Below are 18851 nucleotides of genomic sequence, written 5' to 3' on the forward strand. Positions count from 1 at the left end.
CAACCTGTGAAACCATATAATCTCACTTCGCTTCTTGAGTGTGTGTGTGTGTGTGTGTGTGTGTGTGTGTGTGCGTGCTTATCTTCGTGGAGCACTAAACACTGCCACTTTGTTGCAGTCTGTGCTTTTGTGTCTGCGTGTGTGTGTGTTTGTGTGGGTGCATATTTTCGTGGAGACTTTAGCCTGACCACACAATAACACAAAAGGTGTGTACAATTCAGAGTCCTCCTGGTTTTTGAGGGTGATAGTTACTTTAGACCTGATTTTGGGTGGAGTATTCATCTGAGATGGTCAGGATTAAGAACTAAAGATTTCCCAAAGTGTGTGTGAGAGTGTGTGCGTGTGAGTGTGTGTGTGTGTGTGTGAGAGAGAGAGAGTGTGTGCGTGTGAGTGTGCGTGTGTGTGTGAGAGAGTGTGTGAGAGAGTGTGTGAGAGTGTGTGCGAGAGTGTGTGCATGTGAGTGTGTGCGTGTGAGTGTCTGTTAGGGAATTCACCTGTCTGACGTCACACCGCGGTTACTGTGCTCAGCGCTACCACAGCAGCAGAGCAGACCGGCCAGTCAGACACTCCGGAGGGAGCTGCCGCCTTCAACACTTCCTTAAACACCGCTCAACATTTACAAGTTCAACTTCCAGGAAAAGCGCCTTTCAGATACCGAACTCTACACAGCTCCGCGACGAGCAAGGCCGTTTGCAGCCCAGCGGAAGAGGTGAGTCCGGGTTTCATTTAAAAGTTGGTCGATGTTGGACAAACTTGAGCTCGGTGTGGGGGAGTTGGGACAGCGGCACTTTCTTGTTCGTTCGCGGGATACCGGGTGTGAAGAGTCGGCGGTGTTTGCTCTGACCTTCCGGCTGGGGCTTGTGTCCTGGCTCATGGTGAAGCAGAGCTCTCGGTGAGACCTAGACCCGTTCTCCCCGGAGGACCGGGGCCGGGACCGGGACCGGGTCCGGGACAGAGGAGCTGCTGTCGCCGAATCCCTCCCTCTGTCTCTCCGTTGCAGTTGTGGTTACGTAAGAGAAGTTAAGCCATCTTTTAGATCTTGCAGGTCAAGTCCATGTGAAAACGCTAAACAAAACTAAAGCGAACTAAACTTAACAGCTTTGATTGCCCCGGGGACGCATAGATACCCCCGGTGAGGGGCTGTATCCTATGGCAACAGAGGAGCCTGCCTGTAGCTAGCCTGCTAAACTGGTGCTAAATCATAATGGAGCCAGAGTTTCTGTTTATATTGACGTCGTTATTCATCGGTTTGACCGGCAGCCAGAAAACTCTCATTAAAACTCTGTAAACTATTAAGCCTCGGGTTCCCAGTCACAGTAGTAAACGGGGCACAAACACGTTATTTATTTCCACTTAAGGTAAACCTTTGCTGTGATCTAAAAGGTATCATTTTGTTTGTGCATAGATAGTGAATGGTTTTCCTGAATGATAACGCAACTAAAAAGATCATTACAATTAAATTTTACTTTGTCCACAGTTTGATATGCAGTCAGTTCTTATTGTGAATATCATATTTAGTTTAAATTCTATTTATTTATTGTGGGTCATCATAGTATGTGGAAATTTACCTAACGTTTTCAAGGTAGCCTATGTAGCTGGATAAAGAGGAGTTTCAGTGGACCTTACTTCCATTGTTCTTCCTGGGTTTCTTGTCTGGTTGACAGCAAACTGCCTGTGCCATGGTCATTAAAATAACAATACAAACAATCTCATTGCAGTGTATTGGCGGTTTGCATTACTCAACTGAGACTTGAAGTCCGCAAGCCTGAAATGTCAATGATCCTCCCCACACTCAAGTTTAGAAACTGAACCTCCATTTACCCATAATCTCAGGAATATGTTACTTCTTTTTTTGACACAAGACCATTTTTGTAATTGCGATGACGGATGGTGAGGGAGTTATGTGTGACAGTGGTATATTGTTTAGGGGAAGTTCTCGTGTAAAGATTAGTCTGAATTCTTGTGGCTGTAAACAACTCAGTCCTAGTTGACACAACTTGTTGGATCTATGGATACTGAAACACCAGATTTCATTTTGAAATATCACTTAATTTCTTGTGAAAAAACATGTGTCACTCACTGCAGCACAATTCTGCACTTGTGGCAAGACGCTGTATCCTGTTGTTAACTTATAGAGGCAGTGCAGCTTTGTGAGCACTGGTAACATGATCTGACTGCAGTTACTGGTGTGTCAATATTGGCATTATGAGCTTCTTGGAGGATACGGCTGGGACATCTGCTCAGCCAGGAGTTGCCCGTGCAGCACATATCCTTCATTAGTACGAATAGTGCTTTTTATATTTGTGAATTAACATTATGATACAGAATGGCAGAGCCAGGTGAGCTTCAATAGTGTGCAACAAATGAAAAGTCAAAATCCAATAACCAGTCAGTCCCTCCTCACACAAACACAGACCATCAGAACAGAGAAGTACTGAAAAATTGCATTCATAATTAGTACATTTTATGTATGTGAATTTATATTTTCTGATTTAAACCATCATTTCAAAAAACAAAGTGTACTTGCCGACTGAGTCTTCTCTGTAGCACTTTTTGGTTCAAAAATATGAAGCAAACACCTGCTGAAATAAGATAATAGTCCTTTATGAGTCTCTCAATGGGAAAAACGCATGTTACAGCAGCATCGAGCATATAAGAAAATAGAAATAAACTAGATAAGGTAGAGATATTAAATTGACAGAATATGACAATAAATATATAAAACTAATTTTTACCAAAAAAATGTTAAAAAAAAAAAAAAAAAGGGAAGGCAGTTGATTTGCACATTGTAACAATGTGCAATTCAGCCGCTTTTATTAAGCAGAGGGGGTGTGGCATGGGGACTACTGAGAGTGTTCTCAGTTATGAAGTCTGACCACTGAGGGTAGGAAGGACCCGCAATAGCCTTGCTTAACAGACTGCGGGTGGATCAGCCTCTCAACACGGGGCTACCCAGTGTATTCAGAGTGTCCCACAGGGGGTAGGAGCCATTCGTCAACATGGATGAGAGTTTTGCTCTCACCCACCACCTCCAGTGAATCAATGAGGTATTGCAGGACAAAGCAGGCTTCTTTGATCAATTTACTAAGTCTCTTCCTGTCTACTGCTGAGGTTCTTCTGCCCCAACAGACAACTGAATAGAAAATGTCTGATGCAACCACAGTGTCATAGAATGTCTTCAGCAGTGCCTCCTGTACTAAGACTACTAAGACGTGTTCTAGAGAAACATGTAAATATTTGTGTGCAACACAACAATTTTCACTTAAATTTGTCAGATCAGCCCTGGGAGAGGCTGGTTCAGCTCCAACTTGCCCTTGGTCTCTTGTCACAAGCTGTGTCACTCCACATCATGGTATCCTGCCTCTCCTCACTCACTTAACCAAGGCAGGGTGAACTGTGAGCGTGGCAGAAATAGACACCGTTCTTAGTGCATGTGGAGAGAAGACAAGTGCATGCACACACACATTGGCAGGATTCATTCCATGCTGGTATAGCAGGTTTTACACCATGCCAAAAAACTCAGTGATTTTCACAAAGAAGGGATAGAAAATCAGAAAAGGTTATCATGCCATACTATCGGGCACATAGTGTCCATGTGTAATATCAGTCCTTACACACTTAAGTCGCTTAATAAGAAGTTCTATTAATTAAGTATAACTGGAAGTATCACCACAACCTAACACCTCTCACCTTACTCTGACCTTGAAGCAGGAAGATCAGCTCTGTTCTCATTCTTCTTTGAATGTCTGTTATTTCTCTTTCCTTTCCTACTCTGACCTAATTGCTCTGTGTCTGTGTGTGTGTGTACTACCTTTTAAACTCTTTTTCAGAAGGTGTTGCTATTTAAACAGAGTATATCTGTTGCATGCTTTCTGTCAGCATAACTTACATGTGCAAATAGGTATGTGGATGGCAAGCAAGCCTTTGTGCGAATGTGTGTGTATGCGTGCGCGCGCACATTCACATGTTCATATATGTGTATGTCTTTTGGGGGAAGGTGTGTTTGATATTAACATGATTTACTGAAGTTAGTGAAAGAAAGGAAGAAAGGCTTTGATTCTTCCAGGATCGTCTCCTCTGAAATTCATTACAGGCTGCTATTGTGTGTGTGTGTTTGCATCTGTGTCTTTGCATACACCTATGTGTTTTTGAGCCAGGGGTTATGTATTAAAGAGTCGTGGAACTTGTGATTTAAGGAAGGTTTTGTGAGACTTGCACTGTTTTGCATGAATTTGTTTGTCAAAACTGTATATAAATACATAAATAAATAACCAACTGTAATAGTAATCAACTGAATCTGAATGATTGTGTAGAAAGTTCCTCAATCTGGTGTTATTACCTCCACAAGGAGGATAGGTTTTTGTCCTCTCCATACCTTCATATTTGTATAGGTAGCTAGTTTTCAACAAATATAAAATGTATTTGGTAGCACTCATATGAACAGGTACTCAATAGCTTTTGGATGTGTAGTGCCATTTGGAAACCTGTAACTGGTTGCCAAATTTTTGTATGGGGAACTTGTGATGGCAATGATGTGCAACCATACCCCATTTCACCCTTTCATACAAGAAAAGCAGGCAACATGTTTACGCTGAAAACATGCGTGTCAAACTATTTTACCAGTAGTCCTCTTTTTTTCCCATGATACAATTTGACCTGTCTGTGGTGCAAGTATGCAATCTCACTGGGCGCACAGCTGAAGGAGCTAAAGGCCTTCAGCCATGTGTTTTTCCTTTTTTTTAAACAACTGTGCTTTTCCATCTGTGCCATGTTCAAATGTCTTTCATGGAAGAAAACTGGGCGCACTGGTGTTGACTTAGCAGAATTTAAACCTCACTATTAAAATCTAACTTTGAACAAATCTTTTTCACTGAAGTACATTTCAATGGGATTGAAATCAGGTAACTGACTTCTCTTTCCAACCAAGATCTTTCCTCTCTTTGGCCATAAAAAGCTTTTGGTTGCCTTGTTCGTGTGTTTTTTGCTTTATGTCTGGGTAGTGCTGTATTGTACTATATTGTGAGTGTGTTGTGGAAAAGGTGTGAGACTTTTCAGTCATTGTAAGGTGCATGTGAGAAGCTCAAAATGCGTGTATGCTTGATGTAAGCTAATCATCCTGTGTGGTAATGGCATGGCTCAATTCAAGAGAGGGCTAACCTTTCATAAGTGCTGTGCACAAAAGAATTTCCTTCCTAAAGCTGGATAAAATGTCTCTGTGCAGATGTTGAAGATTCTACTTTAATATGTTAAGCAAGCTTGCCTGTTGGTATTCCTTACATAAAGATGCCTGTGTTTGTTCACAATTGTGGATAAAAAGCTGACATGCAGAAGCTTCCTAACCTGCTAAACCAGTGTGATTAGTTTTTCCTCTAAATGACATCTCTGCTCTAATTCATTGAATACCAGACCTCTGACTTGTCTTTGGAGGTTCACATGTACTTGATGACAGTCTGTCACATGAAGACACTTGTGCATTTCCATCTGTAATCTCCACCTCCTACCACTGTTATGTTTGACTTATGTATTCTAATGGAAAATCTGCTGGGTTTTTTGTCTTTACATCAAACAGTTCTCTCTACATATTTTACATTCCATTTACATTCCAAACTAGCTAAACTGGATCCTCTACTGACATATTTATCCCATAATTAAATGTCACAGGTTCTTAAACACTTGATAAGAGCAAGTTAGAGCTGAGATGATTGACAACAGGAATTTTTATGTCACGTCAGGGGGCATCACCTTATCACCTTAGTGTCTTGTTTTTATCATTTTTCCACATACTGTGTGATTTATGAACCCTTTTTGTGTTCGATAAAGATAACAATAATATCACAGGCAGGGAGTCCAGCTTTACATGCACTGGCTCTTTGCAGTCCTTTCAGTCAAGGACAAGACATGAGGCCATAGCTAAAAGTGTAACTAAATAGCTCCTTGAGGCTGAATTAACACATCCATGAACAGTGTTCATCTCACTGGATAGTGACTTTAGGATTCAGGGAAAGTAAATCTGGTTCTGTCAGTAAGCTTAATTTCTCCTTACGTGCCCACTGGCCTGCCTTTTGGGTTATCTTTTTTTCTTTCCCTCTCTCGTTTCCTCTACACACCCTCTCCCCAATTGCATGTGCTCATTTTTTCCACTCTGGGGAAACAAGGCAGTCTTTTCTATGTAGCAGTGTATGTGTACATAAGAGAGTGTGCATATAAATCAGAAGGGAACAAGAATCTGTGTGTGTGTGTATACATATACATACATACATATATATATATAGGATAGCTGGAAATCCAAATCCAAAATATACCCAACATGCAATGATGTAAGAGAATCATAGATGAAACTAACTTGTATTTTCAACAAATGTTTTACAAATGTTTCCAAGCATACTGCTTTCATTTATAAACAACACCTTAACTTTAGACTAATGATAACTTGGTCGTCTTTGGTTGGTCCTTATTTACTTTGCTGTAACCCGTGACTGGAGACATCTGTAATGTTCCTATTACTCTGTAGCAATGCTAAGAGTCATCCACCCTGAAGCTGCAGGTTTTTGTGATCTCAGGATAATATAGTGTTAATTGGATCAGAGCAAGAGGATTTATTTTATTTTCTCATTCTGAATGTAGCTTCACTAACCTAAAATGTTAAAAGGTATGTGGTGTTTCTTCGCTGTAAACAACACTAACTAAGTTATTGTCACAAGAAATGCTCACATTCTATTTTGGTAGACCATTGACTTTTAATTAAACTGGACCATTTACATTTCCTAAGCTGCATGCTGGCTACTGAGTAACTTCTGCTGTTTGGAGTGGTTAACGGTTAAGATTCCTTCCATTCAATTACCATCCCATATTTTTTTGGTTTATCTGGGATATCAAACCAACAATCTCCAGATTGCAAGCCCTCCTCTGTAAGATTATTCTGCCTCCTGCCCTGTACAGATCCTCAGTCTGTTAAACAAAAATTCACACCTGAGACGTGATCTGTGCTGGTACAGTAATTGTTCGTACTGCTAATCAGCTTGCATATGGGGTTTTATAACCCAACAGTCATAGATGATCAACTGCAGCAAAAATAAAGAGCCAAACACCACTTCTGTGAAGTTAAAGACAAATTAAAAGGTGTTGTGGATCCAAGCAGAGTTCAAATTGCATCTAATTGACCCTAATAGGCCAAGCAAACTACATTACATATATCAGACAGTGGTCAAGTCACAGAGGACCTCATAATGTCTGACTTTAAGCACTGGGGAAAGCAAGATGAAAAAATAAAGCAATATTGTGTCCTTATGAATGATTATTTATTTTAGCAGAAACACAAAACCACACGATGTTCCTGGGGTTTCATTTATGTATACACCACCCTCATTCCTAGGAGAAAAACAGGTTTCTGTAGATGCTGTTTGCCTCAAACCAGGTGCATGCCATATCGCTGAAATGACTATTAAACCAAGATTATGTTAAGGGGCAAGAAACTTCTAGAGATCAAGTTAAGGAACTTAGAAGCTCAAAAATGTGCTGTGATGAAATTCTTGGAGGAATTCTATTGGATTTCACAGCTGCTTTGGGAATTAGGTTGTAGGTTAATATGCACTCTGGGTCCTAATAGTCTGTGTCATAACACTGTGACTGGTTTCAAGCTGTTTTGATGTCTTCAAAGGCTCGGAAAGCTTTTGTTATTACTGTTCCTTTATACAACACGAAACTTGACTGACTGCCCTGCAAATTCAGAAGAGTCCTACCTTTGCAATCTCTGTTACATGGGCTCTGGAAGGGAGGTGTCACTACTTTTAGCCATTAATTTCACAACATGTCTGTTTACCATTCCAGGTTTTCTGAACACTGTCTCCCCAAACTGAAATCAACAGACATGCTTTGTCATGTTTTGTCTATGGTGCTGTGATCTAATGATATTGGCTCTCCTTTAGAAAACATGTCTGTCTTTCTCTAAATCTTTCTCCAAATCATACATGATATTTTTGGGCCATTGCATGTTTTCTGCATCACATTTTGCTACATTTCAAAAGTACACATTAAAAAGGTATTTTGGTGATTTTCAGCATGTACATTTGTTAATTATTGACTTATTTAAAGCCGTTCCAAGAGGAAGTGTACGTACCAGATTTCTTAATGGAACAGTTGCGCCTGGATGAAGCAAGCAGGCTGGCACTTTTGCAAGCTGTATTTTCTGTTTCCTTAACCCTAACCCTAACCCCTAACCCTCCTTCAAATTGTACTATAGAAGTTTAATTTTTGTGGGATAGCAATGGGATAATTTTCAAGAAATATAAAAAAAGAAAAAGTGTGGGAATTAAATGGCAAGAAATAAAAAGAGATCCAAAGTACCTTTTAAAATTTGAGTGAAAACATTTTAGAAGGGTTTTGTTCAAGGTTTTTCTTATTTAGAGGGAAATAAGAAGATACTTGAATGATGACCAATGTCAGTTGATTAGGAGCTTTCCCCTAACCCTAACCCAACAGAAAAGGAAATACTAAAGGACGCAAATTTAATCAGAGAAGCAGACTGAAAGTATGTATCCTCCAAATTTGTCCACTCAATTGCAAAGTATGATGCTAACATTGACGGTTGTCTAATATGCCCAAGACGTTCTTCAACGACACTGTCAAAAATACCTACGTCAACTTAAGATGTATAGAAACACCACTACTAATCAGTTAACATTTCTTTGTCTTTCTCAAGACACTGGGCTTTCAGTTTGTCACAGAAATCGGATCTGTTTCACTTTCTGTCATTCTCATTCTCTTATACTTCCCTCAGTTCAGGATTACTACTCTCTTTCCTCATTACTCGTTGGTAGTTTCCAATGTTGTGTCTTGAATTGGAAACTTCTGCTTTATCTGAGAACATGGACTACAGCCACTGATCTTCTTCCTTCTGGTTTAAAGTAGACATGAGCAAACCAAACACAAGACGAGTTTGTATGTGCTCTAACTGCCAATCTTTGTATCTGTTCCAGGAGGCTAAGGTGCCCTGTCACCATGGCACCCTTTCTGCGTATAGCCCTTAATGCCTATGATGTGGGAGCCTTGCCGCCCATCTCCATCACTCCCATCTGTGCCATTAAGATGAAGGAGTCTGTCAGCACAGGTATTTACATGTGTGCAATCAGAGTTTCATTTTGACAGGGGAGTGGCACAGGCGAAGTGACCAGACATCCCTTGATCAATTGTGTTCATGGTCACCATCTGCTGCTTTGAAAAGCGCATGAGCAAACTGGCCCTCCACCAACTCTAGGTCTTTTTCATTTAATTAATTACTGTGTTATAATTTTTTTTTATATGAATGATGATTTAAACAACGAATGATGATTCATATGTTCTATCACAGAGCGAGGGATGACTTTGGTCCAGAGGAAGCCCACCATGTATCCAGCCTGGAAGTCCACTTTTGATGCTCACATCTATGAGGGTCGTGTCCTAGAAGTGATCCTCATGCAGAGCACTGAGGAACCATTGGCCAAGGCCACAGTGGGTGTGTCAGTCTTGGCAGAACGTTGTAAGAAGTCCAAAAGCAATGGCCGTACCGAATTCTGGGTGGATCTTCACCCTACAGGCAGGGTGCAGATGGCTGTACAGTTCTTCCTTGAGGATAGTGATGGAGGTAAAGCCTGTATACTTGAATCCTCTTAATATGCAGTTGAAATTGTAAGCAATATGAAATATGTTTAAGTTCACAAAATACCCATCTTTGGTAGAAAATTGTTTGATCACAAAACTTAATGTTGGTCATCAAGGAAGTAAGTGTTCAGGGCTGTAAAATTGCATTCCCTGACCGGGAATCGAACCCGGGCCGCGGCGGTGAGAGCGCCGAATCCTAACCACTAGACCACCAGGGATTGGTGCCCTCATATCCTAGCAACAACACAGATACACACATGAACAGAGACAGCTCCTTGCTGTGCTGTTGTGTAACACCCTCTATTGGCAGACAGGATTCTTATCAAGTGTTAATTTTCTGCATGTCCCTGTAATTTTCTGTATGTTTCTTCCATAGCTAAGCATGTCAGTGTTGGTGTTATCCTCTCTGGGTAGTGTAGAATCATTTCTAGGCCAACTGCCCTGAAATAAACTTTGTGGCTGGCAAGTGTGTGTTGGAGATTTATCTTATTACAGGTGTGGTTATGAGGTCAGCGTTCTTTAAAGTCATTAGCCTTACTTATTAGTCAGTCATTGACTTATGAGTCAGTAATGAATTCAACAAATCCCTATTGCAGTCAATAATAGTCTCCAATAATCTATTTTAGCTCTTACTTCCGTTGTTAGAAGCTGAAGTGAAACAGAGCAGTGTTGGCTGGCAAATTCTATATTCAGCCAGCCAGCCAGCCAAGTAGCCCAGACAGGGAACCCAGCCTAGAGAGAGACTTACAAAGTAGTTCTGTGTTGAGGGGGTTTCTTGGAGTAGCACAGTCGGGGTTCACTGTTGAGGACTGAAGAGGGTCATGAGATGGTGGTGTGCCTCCTGTTATGAAAGAGTTCCCTACTCCATCAGCTCCCTCCTACACACGCCACAGATTTACTGAAAAGCAGCCCAGAGTATTTTTACACTCAACACTGCTTTCTCTGTCTGTCTTTCTCTGCGCTCTCCCTCACTCCCACTTCCTTAGCTCAACTCACCGAAGCGCTCCCTAAACATAAACATCTGTCACTAAAATGGCAGAAAGGAAATAAGTTTATCTTCCTCTCCTCATCGCTCTTCCCACTTTACCCTGACTATCAGTTGCCTTTGAGGCTACTCCTTTCTTACTCCTCCCATCCACCCACCTACTCCCCCCTGTGTCTTACAAAGTTTCAGTTTTCTTTGTTTACTTCTCTCACGCTTCCTTCTCTGACTTTCGACCCCACCTCATTGACTTCCATGAACTGGGGCTGTTTAGCCAAGAAGACAGTTTTGTGTTTTTCCCTTCATTTACCAGCAGTGCCTGTGGCCTCCCTCTCCAGCTAACAGAGTTTTGATTATATGCACTGATGACTGATTTATTATAATGCCCACTGTGATCTGACTAAAAGGTCATCACCTAAGCTCTTTAGCTATGTAGATTCTAAAAAATAAATGCAATATAGGGAAGAGTAAAATAGATAAATAAAAGACTCCCACTTTATTACCTATTTTGATTTTATTTGTCTTCTGAAATGAATAAAAAGTTGCTTTAAATGTCAGTTCACAGTGAAGCTTTTCTAAATGCAAGTTAGGTATATTTTTTCCGGAGTAATAAACAGAAATTTGGTAATTTCTTTAACTCTCTTCCCACAGCTGCGTGTAAGCCGTCAGTGAAACTTCCTCCTGAGGATGGCGTCACCACTCTTAACAGGAGGAGAGGAGCATTCAAGCAGCCCAAGGTTCACTTCATCAAGAATCATGAGTTTAGTGCCACTTTTTTTGGCCAGCCCACCTTCTGCTCTGTCTGCAGAGAGTTCCTCTGGTGAGATGCCAAGTTCTGCAGTTGTTTGATTATAACTGTCACTGCTGTATTACCTTTATGTTATTTACTTCAGCTGGCTAACATATTGGACATTTAACTGTGACTATGAGTTTTCAGGAGAGTCAAATGTTGTCTTCAGGAAAATACAAATGAGCAGAGTTCACATTTACCAAAGTCAGGTTGAATGTAACACTTCTAGGCCTTTGAGAGCACAGGTGTGTAAATCATGAGCCCACATGATTATAGGGTGATATCACTATTCACAGGCATCACTGAGGGTCTGATTGGTTGCTGTGTTAATTATTGGTCTATATCAATGACTTATTGCAGTGAGGGACCTGTGTGTGGTCTCATTTTGCTTAGGCATAAAGACCTATATATAATTATGAAAGAAAACAGATCCAAAGGAGAAATAAAATCCAGAAAGAAATAATTTTCCTGTTGGCGTTTGACTGGGATTTTAGGTCCAAATAGTCAAAGATCAACTTCACAAAACGAAAAAAAAAAAAAAACAAAAACGTGGCTATTACTCAATGTTGTAACTCTGGAAATATATATTTTGACCATTTTTCCTGCAACTGTGCTGCTTAGAGGAGGAACACAACCCCGAGGTAGTAATTTATGTTTTTCAGCTGTATTGTAATTCATCATTGTATTTAGGTTAAGATGCCACTGGCACAGCTTGAATACTTCCAGACCATCTCTGCTATCACCTCATTTTTCCCTGGGTATCAAATGGGACATAAACATCAGTTGTCTAATAGGAAAAGCCCAGCCCACCCAAGGGTGTTTCTCGAAAAACCAATTATTAGCAATTCAAGTTTTTTAGATGGAGCAGCCCTTGGAGGTGGGGATCTGAAATGGTAGAAACAACCGGAAAGCTGCTATTGTAAGACTGAGTCACTGTCAAGGCAAATCCCACAAAGTTATCATGTTGTAATACAACTATGTCAGCAAAACTAACTGTGAGTCAAACTCCACCCCTGTCTCTCAAATTACAATGGTTTCTATTCTCCTTACAGATGTGAGGGGACGTTTGTTTTAGTCACCTGTGTGTGACATTAACTGAGCACTTTTATGCATCCAAGTTTTAATAAGATGTGAAAGACATTGAACCCCCTAATCTATCTCAGCAGTTCTCTTTTGATTTTTGTGTATTAAAATGTCTCAGTACTTTGGAGAAATTTTCTCAAGTTGTTTAACAGCTGCTTTGTAAAGGAGACAGCAAATTTTCACTCTTTTGCTGGCAGTTATCTCCATTCTACAATATATTACAGTATATGACTCTGTTGTCAGCATCATACTTCTTTCCAAATGTGACACATTAACTCTGTTCCTTTTGTCCCAATCAGGGGGCTCAACAAGCAAGGATACAAGTGCAGACGTGAGTGTTCATTGCTTTTTTTCAATTGCTATCTGAATTTTTATCACATTTTATCCTTTTGTATTCTTCACAGTTATGATTGTATTTGTTTATTCACTTTACCCAGAATGCAATGCAGCAATTCATAAGAAATGCATTGAAAAAATCATTGGCAGATGTACTGGAACAGCAGCCAACAGTCGTGAAACTGTGGTGAGTAAGGTGTCAAGTAAATGATATCCAGGATCAAATCCAAATGTTTCACAGGGTTATATTTATTACTTTGTTATTTTGGTCCTAACTGTGGTTTAATAATAATTTCAGTTTTCTCTCCTGCTTTATTATTTTATAATATTTTAGGCAGTGATATTAGTGAAGCCATTAATCCATCATTTGGTCACTGTGTTTTCCAACATAAAGTTTTTGGCACAAAGGAATATGGAGCTAAACAAACTGGGAGTGGCCCAAGTGTAGAGACTGCATCTAAATGAAATTGTGAATTGAAATTAATGGAGAAGAACTCAAATAGTCATTGCGTAATTTCATTTTGACTTTTACTCAGCAAACTAACTAAATTTACAGTGAATAGCCACATTTGTCTGCTTAAATTAAGAGATGGCAGTTATCTGCTGGTAAAATTGATTTCTGCGCATTTGTAGTTCCAGAAAGAGCGCTTTAAGATTGACATGCCACATCGCTTTAAATACTACAACTACAAGAGCCCCACTTTCTGTGACCACTGTGGCAGCCTGCTGTGGGGTCTCTACAGACAGGGTCTCAAATGTGAAGGTGAGTTTTGAAGTGCTGATTGTTTTTTGTGTCTCAAATGTAATTGGCCTTTCTCCTGTGTTTTACTCAGACATTTTTTCCTATTCCTTTTCACATTTTTTGCTCCTTTGATCAGACTGTGGCATGAACGTACACAGTTACTGTCAGAAGAAGGTGGCCAATCTGTGTGGGATTAACCAGAAACTACTGGCAGAGGCTCTGTCACAAGTCAGCCAGGTCAGCACACTAAGAAGCATTTGTAGTTTGAATTTCATTACAAATTATTGATTATAAATGAATAATGCCATGGATGTTTTAGCATATTTTTTGTCCTCACTAGAAATCTCTGAAGAAGTCAGATAATTCCAATGCAGCGGATATCGGGATTTACCAAGACATCCAAAGTGCAACAGTAGACCCTAGTGGTAAGATGACTTTTTGTAAACCTGGCTGTTTGATTTAAACCATGTTCTATCTCTAAAGTCAAGATAAGTGTGCTAATCCTGTTTATAGTCTGTTTAACATTATTTATGTTCTCAAACCATTTGCATTCAGGTTGGTATATGTATTCACTCTCTGTGTATAAATGTATATCCATGACAGGTGGCAATGGCAAAACAGGTGAGGGCTTGGTCCCAACCCCAGCAGCATCTACAGCTCCCCGAGTACATCTCACCATCAATCACTTGGTGCTACACAAGGTGTTGGGCAAAGGCAGCTTTGGCAAGGTATGTCCTATGATTCTCATCTCTGAATTATCAATATTAAACAATTGTGTGGACACAAAAATGAAAGATACCACAAATTTAAGCCATTGCACGAACCTGTGCATGCCTGTGTTATAATACATAGAGAGTTAGACCTAAACATTAATCCAGAATGTGTTTACATGTGAATATTAACTTTATAGATGGACCTAAACAAACAAATATGAAAAGAGATAAGAAATATCAAAAATGTGCAAAACTGCACACCTGAAAAAGAAACTATTGAATGTGGCATAAATCAGTTCTTCAGGCACTCTGTCATCAATGTCTGTCACTGTCCTCACTTGAATTTTTCATGTATGAATTATTATCAACTCAGCTCTCATTAACCTCATTCATGATAGGCTGGGCTAGTAATACCTCAGTAGATCAATACCCTCCCCCAACTCCACCTTTTTACTTTCCTAAAAACACTGGAGTGGGAGATGAATGATAAGGAACAGCTGTGTTACCAATCACTGTAGATCCCTGACAACAACTGAAAAATCTATCTCAAATCTATTGAGGTCTATTAGGTGACAAAAAACCTGACAAACAAAGTGTAGAAGTTACATTTATATCCAGGCCAATTGTAACCTGGTTACAGTGTTATGTCAACCCTGTCCTCTCACTGAGATATAAGCATGTAAGGTGGAGATAAATAACTTTCTCATTTTGATTTTCTTTTGTTGAGACTGTTCCCCAAACACACTGATGAAGTACTCATGCTAAATTACTTTGACACCCCAGGTGCTGCTGGCAGAGCTAAAGGGGCAGGGTCAGTACTTTGCTGTCAAGGTTCTGAAGAAAGATGTTGTTCTCATGGATGACGATGTGGAGTGTACCATGGTGGAGAAAAGAGTCCTGGCCCTTGCTTGGGAGAATCCCTTCCTCACACAACTCTACTCAACATTCCAGTCTAAAGTAAGCACATATGCACTGAACAGCTCACCAGTTCTCTGATAAGTAGTCAATCTGTGCCACAGCAGTAAAAGCATCAATTCTCAGCAGTTGAGAAGGACCCACCTTCTCACCCCTCTTTTCTGCATGCGGTCTCCCTGTCTTATTTGCCTATGACTCTTAACGACAATAATGTGTTGTTTGCACAGGAGCACCTCTTCTTCGTAATGGAGTACCTGAATGGAGGCGACTTGATGTTCCACATCCAAGACAAAGGCCGCTTCGATCTCAACAGAGCCACGTGAGTACACTAGTGCCCTGTTCAGACGTGACATTAACATGCATCTCAGGTGATTTGATCACAAGTGGACACCTCTAAGCACATCAGTTCTCATCCAAGATCAGAATGTGCCTCGAGTGACCACTTGTGATTTCATATCACTTCCTGTATTATATGCAAATAAACTAGTATGACAGATGAGTGTGTTTGGACATTGTGTTTGTGAGAGAGAGAGAGTGAGTGAAAGAGAGGAAAGAAAGAGAGCAGGAGCAAGCGAGCAAGTGAGCAAGAGTAAGGCAAGGAGGGGTAGAGTGAATCAATATACTGCAAGCCGCTCTATAGTGAAATAATGTTTGGTCAATTTTAAATACTGAAAAATACATTAAAACATCAATATGTGGTCAGCAATATTCATATTTTTGCATACTGTCACAAATATATCAATGTATGTGAAATTCTGTAAGAAAAGTAAAAACACATTTTTTGTTCATTATGAAATTGTGCTATGGCTACTTACACTGTACCAGAGTATGCCAGTTCAGTAGGTGGTCCTTAAATGGGGCTCACATTCATACCATCTAAAGAATATGGCAGAATTGGGCCCAGACCACCTTTTGAATTTTGTCTGAAGTATCGATTCACAAGTGCAGTTTGACAGCATTCACAGTTGTACTTCCAACTGTTCACTTGAGTTCGGATCATGATGGACTTGAGCTATGAATAATGTAGCAACTACTGTTTCCACAATTGGAGATTTGTAATTGTAGCTCTTAATTACTGTAAAACTGTGTTTAATGGTTATTTTGCACATTTCAACCTGCAGATTCTATGCTGCTGAGATAATAATAGGACTGCAGTTCCTTCACACAAAAGGTATTATCTACAGGTAAGTCCAAATAACCACCAGGCACCAGTGTCTGCCATCTCTACAATACACACTCTTCTGCAAAAGAGTAGTTGCATGTTGCATATATGTCTTTCCGCAGAGATCTGAAGCTGGACAATGTGATGCTGGACAAGGACGGACACATAAAGATTGCAGACTTTGGCATGTGCAAAGAGAACGTGTTTGGAGAGGCCAGAGCCACAACATTTTGTGGAACTCCAGACTACATTGCACCAGAGGTCAGTTTTAAGACCTGCTAATAGCACTGTGTATCTTCAGAAAAATCAAAAAGTCTTAATGTTTTCTGCTGTTTTTTAAATAACTATACATAATAGCGACGATGCCATTAGGGTAAACAGCTATACCTACAGTTAACATATAAAAATAGTAATGCCTAGTCTCTGTGCTTATTCTCCTTACTGTCTTCTGATACATCCTGTGAAACTGTTGTTTCTTGTCTTAGATCCTGCATGGACAGAAATACACTTTCTCAGTGGACTGGTGGTCTTTTGGTGTGTTAGTGTATGAGATGCTGATTGGTCAATCACCTTTCCAAGGTGATGATGAGGATGAGCTGTTTGAATCCATCAGGTCAGACGTCCCTCACTACCCGCGGTGGATCACTAAGGAGGCCAAGAGCCTGCTTGAACAGGTGAATAACTATTATTGTCATTGTTATTGTAAGTTAGTAGTAGTAAGTTGTCTCTTGTATAGTCTAATGAAGCATTTACTGCATACACATGATTGTGTAGTTGTCGTTTCTGTTGGGAAATTCACTGATTCCTGCCATGATCACAGTTGTTTGAGCGAGATCCCACTCGCAGATTGGGTGTGGTGGGAGACATCCGTGCACAACCCTTCTTTAAAACCATCAACTGGTCGGCACTGGAGAAGAGAGAAGTGGAGCCCCCTTTCAAGCCCAAAGTGGTATGACCTGATGAGTTTGTTTCAGGACAAAAATGTGTTGCCACAAATCTCTTTGTATAAATACTGTATAATTATGTACATCCAAGATACTGAGTAGTGTAGTGTGCTGTTATTTTATACCCCAACTGAAATCTTTGACCTTCCACATGCAGAAATCCCCCAGTGACTGCAGCAATTTTGACAGAGAGTTCCTGAGTGAGAAGCCTCGTCTCTCCCATGCAGACAAGAACCTCATCGACTCCATGGACCAGGCAGCATTTGCTGGCTTTTCCTTTGTCAACCCTAAACTAGAAAAAATTTTAAGTAAATGATGGAAACAGTGGCTGCTCTGGGAGCATACTCTTAGCCCAGCATACAAAATAAACTCATAATCTGTTATCTTTACCTTATCAATTGAATGGACAAGAACATGAGAAGATTTGGGCCTGACTCTAACTTAATCTGTTCCTCTATCAGAAAATTAGATAAAAATAAGTTTGTTGGTGTCTAAACCAGTAATCAAATCTAACTATGTAAGTGTATAAAAGAATGTAAAGCTTGGGATATTCTGAAGAAACCAGTGTTAGCATAGTCAGTGCTGGCGGAGTTGTTAAAGAGCCATTGGTTTTGTTTGTTTTGTTTTGGGTTTTTTTTTTTTTCTTACTTTGTGTCCTTTTCCATGTGATCACATCTTGGCTCTGTATGAATCATCTAATGTACTGTCTTTTGAAATGTATATTTACAGGCACACACATAAGCATGGTCCTCTTACTTGGTAAAACAAATATGTACAGCCAGCATCTCACATGCAAGTCAGGAAAATTCAGTGGTACACACAGTATTCACTCGCACCCTATGTGCTTTGCCTACTGTATGCCTCCTAGAACACCCCATCTGTGTGTGTTTGTGTATTGTCACATGCATACAAGTGTGTGGATGTGTGCAGGTATTTTCTTAGATGCAAATGGTGCTACAGGACTTATTTAGACTGTCTGTGCCTAAATTAATTCTCAATTTATCTGATAAATTATTGTACCATAAAGATGGGGGGACTTCAAATCTCTGATGGACAGTTATTGTGAAACTCTGTAGTTTCTCCTAATCAGTGACTGAACTGTCTCACATTCCCTGAAAAGAGTTTGTCTTTTCTCTCTCTCTTTTATTTAAACTATTTTTACATAGCAGTCTTCTTGCCTTCGGTGTCCACTGGTGTCAAACCTTTTCAAACTGAAGCAAAACACAAACAAAAGTTCATTTTCTGAGCTGTCAGCAGGCATACTGGGAAGAGTTGCAGAAGTGGTGAGGTACTGGACCTACACATCTACAGTAGCTGTTTTAGATGTGGGTTAGGGTTAAGGTTAGCGTTTCACTGGAAGCATAGGGCCATTGAAATGTCTTATATTACTTGAATGTTGGAAATTTTTAATAAGAAAATAATGTGTTGCACGGAAATCTAATATGTATGTAACCATGAGATGTCTCTGAGTTAAGGTTGTACTTTTTTTTACTCTCCTTGTCTTTTACATCTGATTATAAATAAATATACTATGAAATGAAGATTTTG

General features: G+C 40.0%; 1 protein-coding gene and 1 non-coding gene across 2 annotated transcripts; one reads left to right on the forward strand and one right to left on the reverse strand.

Annotated features, from left to right (window-relative positions):
* Positions 1-507: 507 nt before the first annotated feature.
* Positions 508-18838, forward strand: LOC115043362 (protein kinase C delta type-like). Its single transcript, XM_029501747.1, has 17 exons — positions 508-709; positions 8976-9106; positions 9347-9619; positions 11270-11438; positions 12791-12822; positions 12929-13014; positions 13461-13590; positions 13706-13806; positions 13910-13994; positions 14173-14297; positions 15066-15239; positions 15425-15516; positions 16319-16381; positions 16482-16620; positions 16845-17033; positions 17180-17308; positions 17461-18838. The coding sequence occupies exons 2-17, from the start codon at positions 8998-9000 to the stop codon at positions 17617-17619; spliced, it is 2055 nt and encodes a 684-aa protein (XP_029357607.1). The 5' UTR covers positions 508-709; positions 8976-8997; the 3' UTR covers positions 17620-18838.
* On the reverse strand, positions 9783-9854 carry trnae-cuc (transfer RNA glutamic acid (anticodon CUC)). Its single transcript has one exon. It is a non-coding gene; the product is annotated as a tRNA-Glu (tRNA).
* Positions 18839-18851: the final 13 nt, after the last annotated feature.

This window comes from Echeneis naucrates, chromosome 5 (assembly GCF_900963305.1).
Source record: "Echeneis naucrates chromosome 5, fEcheNa1.1, whole genome shotgun sequence".
Taxonomy (NCBI): Eukaryota; Metazoa; Chordata; class Actinopteri; order Carangiformes; family Echeneidae; genus Echeneis; species Echeneis naucrates.

What these genes read in the sequence shown, in the direction of transcription:
- LOC115043362 (XM_029501747.1), top strand. Translation starts at nt 8,998, where the DNA reads ATGGCACCCTTTCTGCGTATAGCCCTTAATGCCTATGATGTGGGAGCC. An exon ending in GTCTGCAGAGAGTTCCTCTG is followed by an intron (nt 11,439 to 12,790) that starts GTGAGATGCCAA and finishes TGTCCCAATCAG; the next exon opens with GGGGCTCAACAAGCAAGGAT. An exon ending in CCAAGAGCCTGCTTGAACAG is followed by an intron (nt 17,034 to 17,179) that starts GTGAATAACTAT and finishes CCATGATCACAG; the next exon opens with TTGTTTGAGCGAGATCCCAC.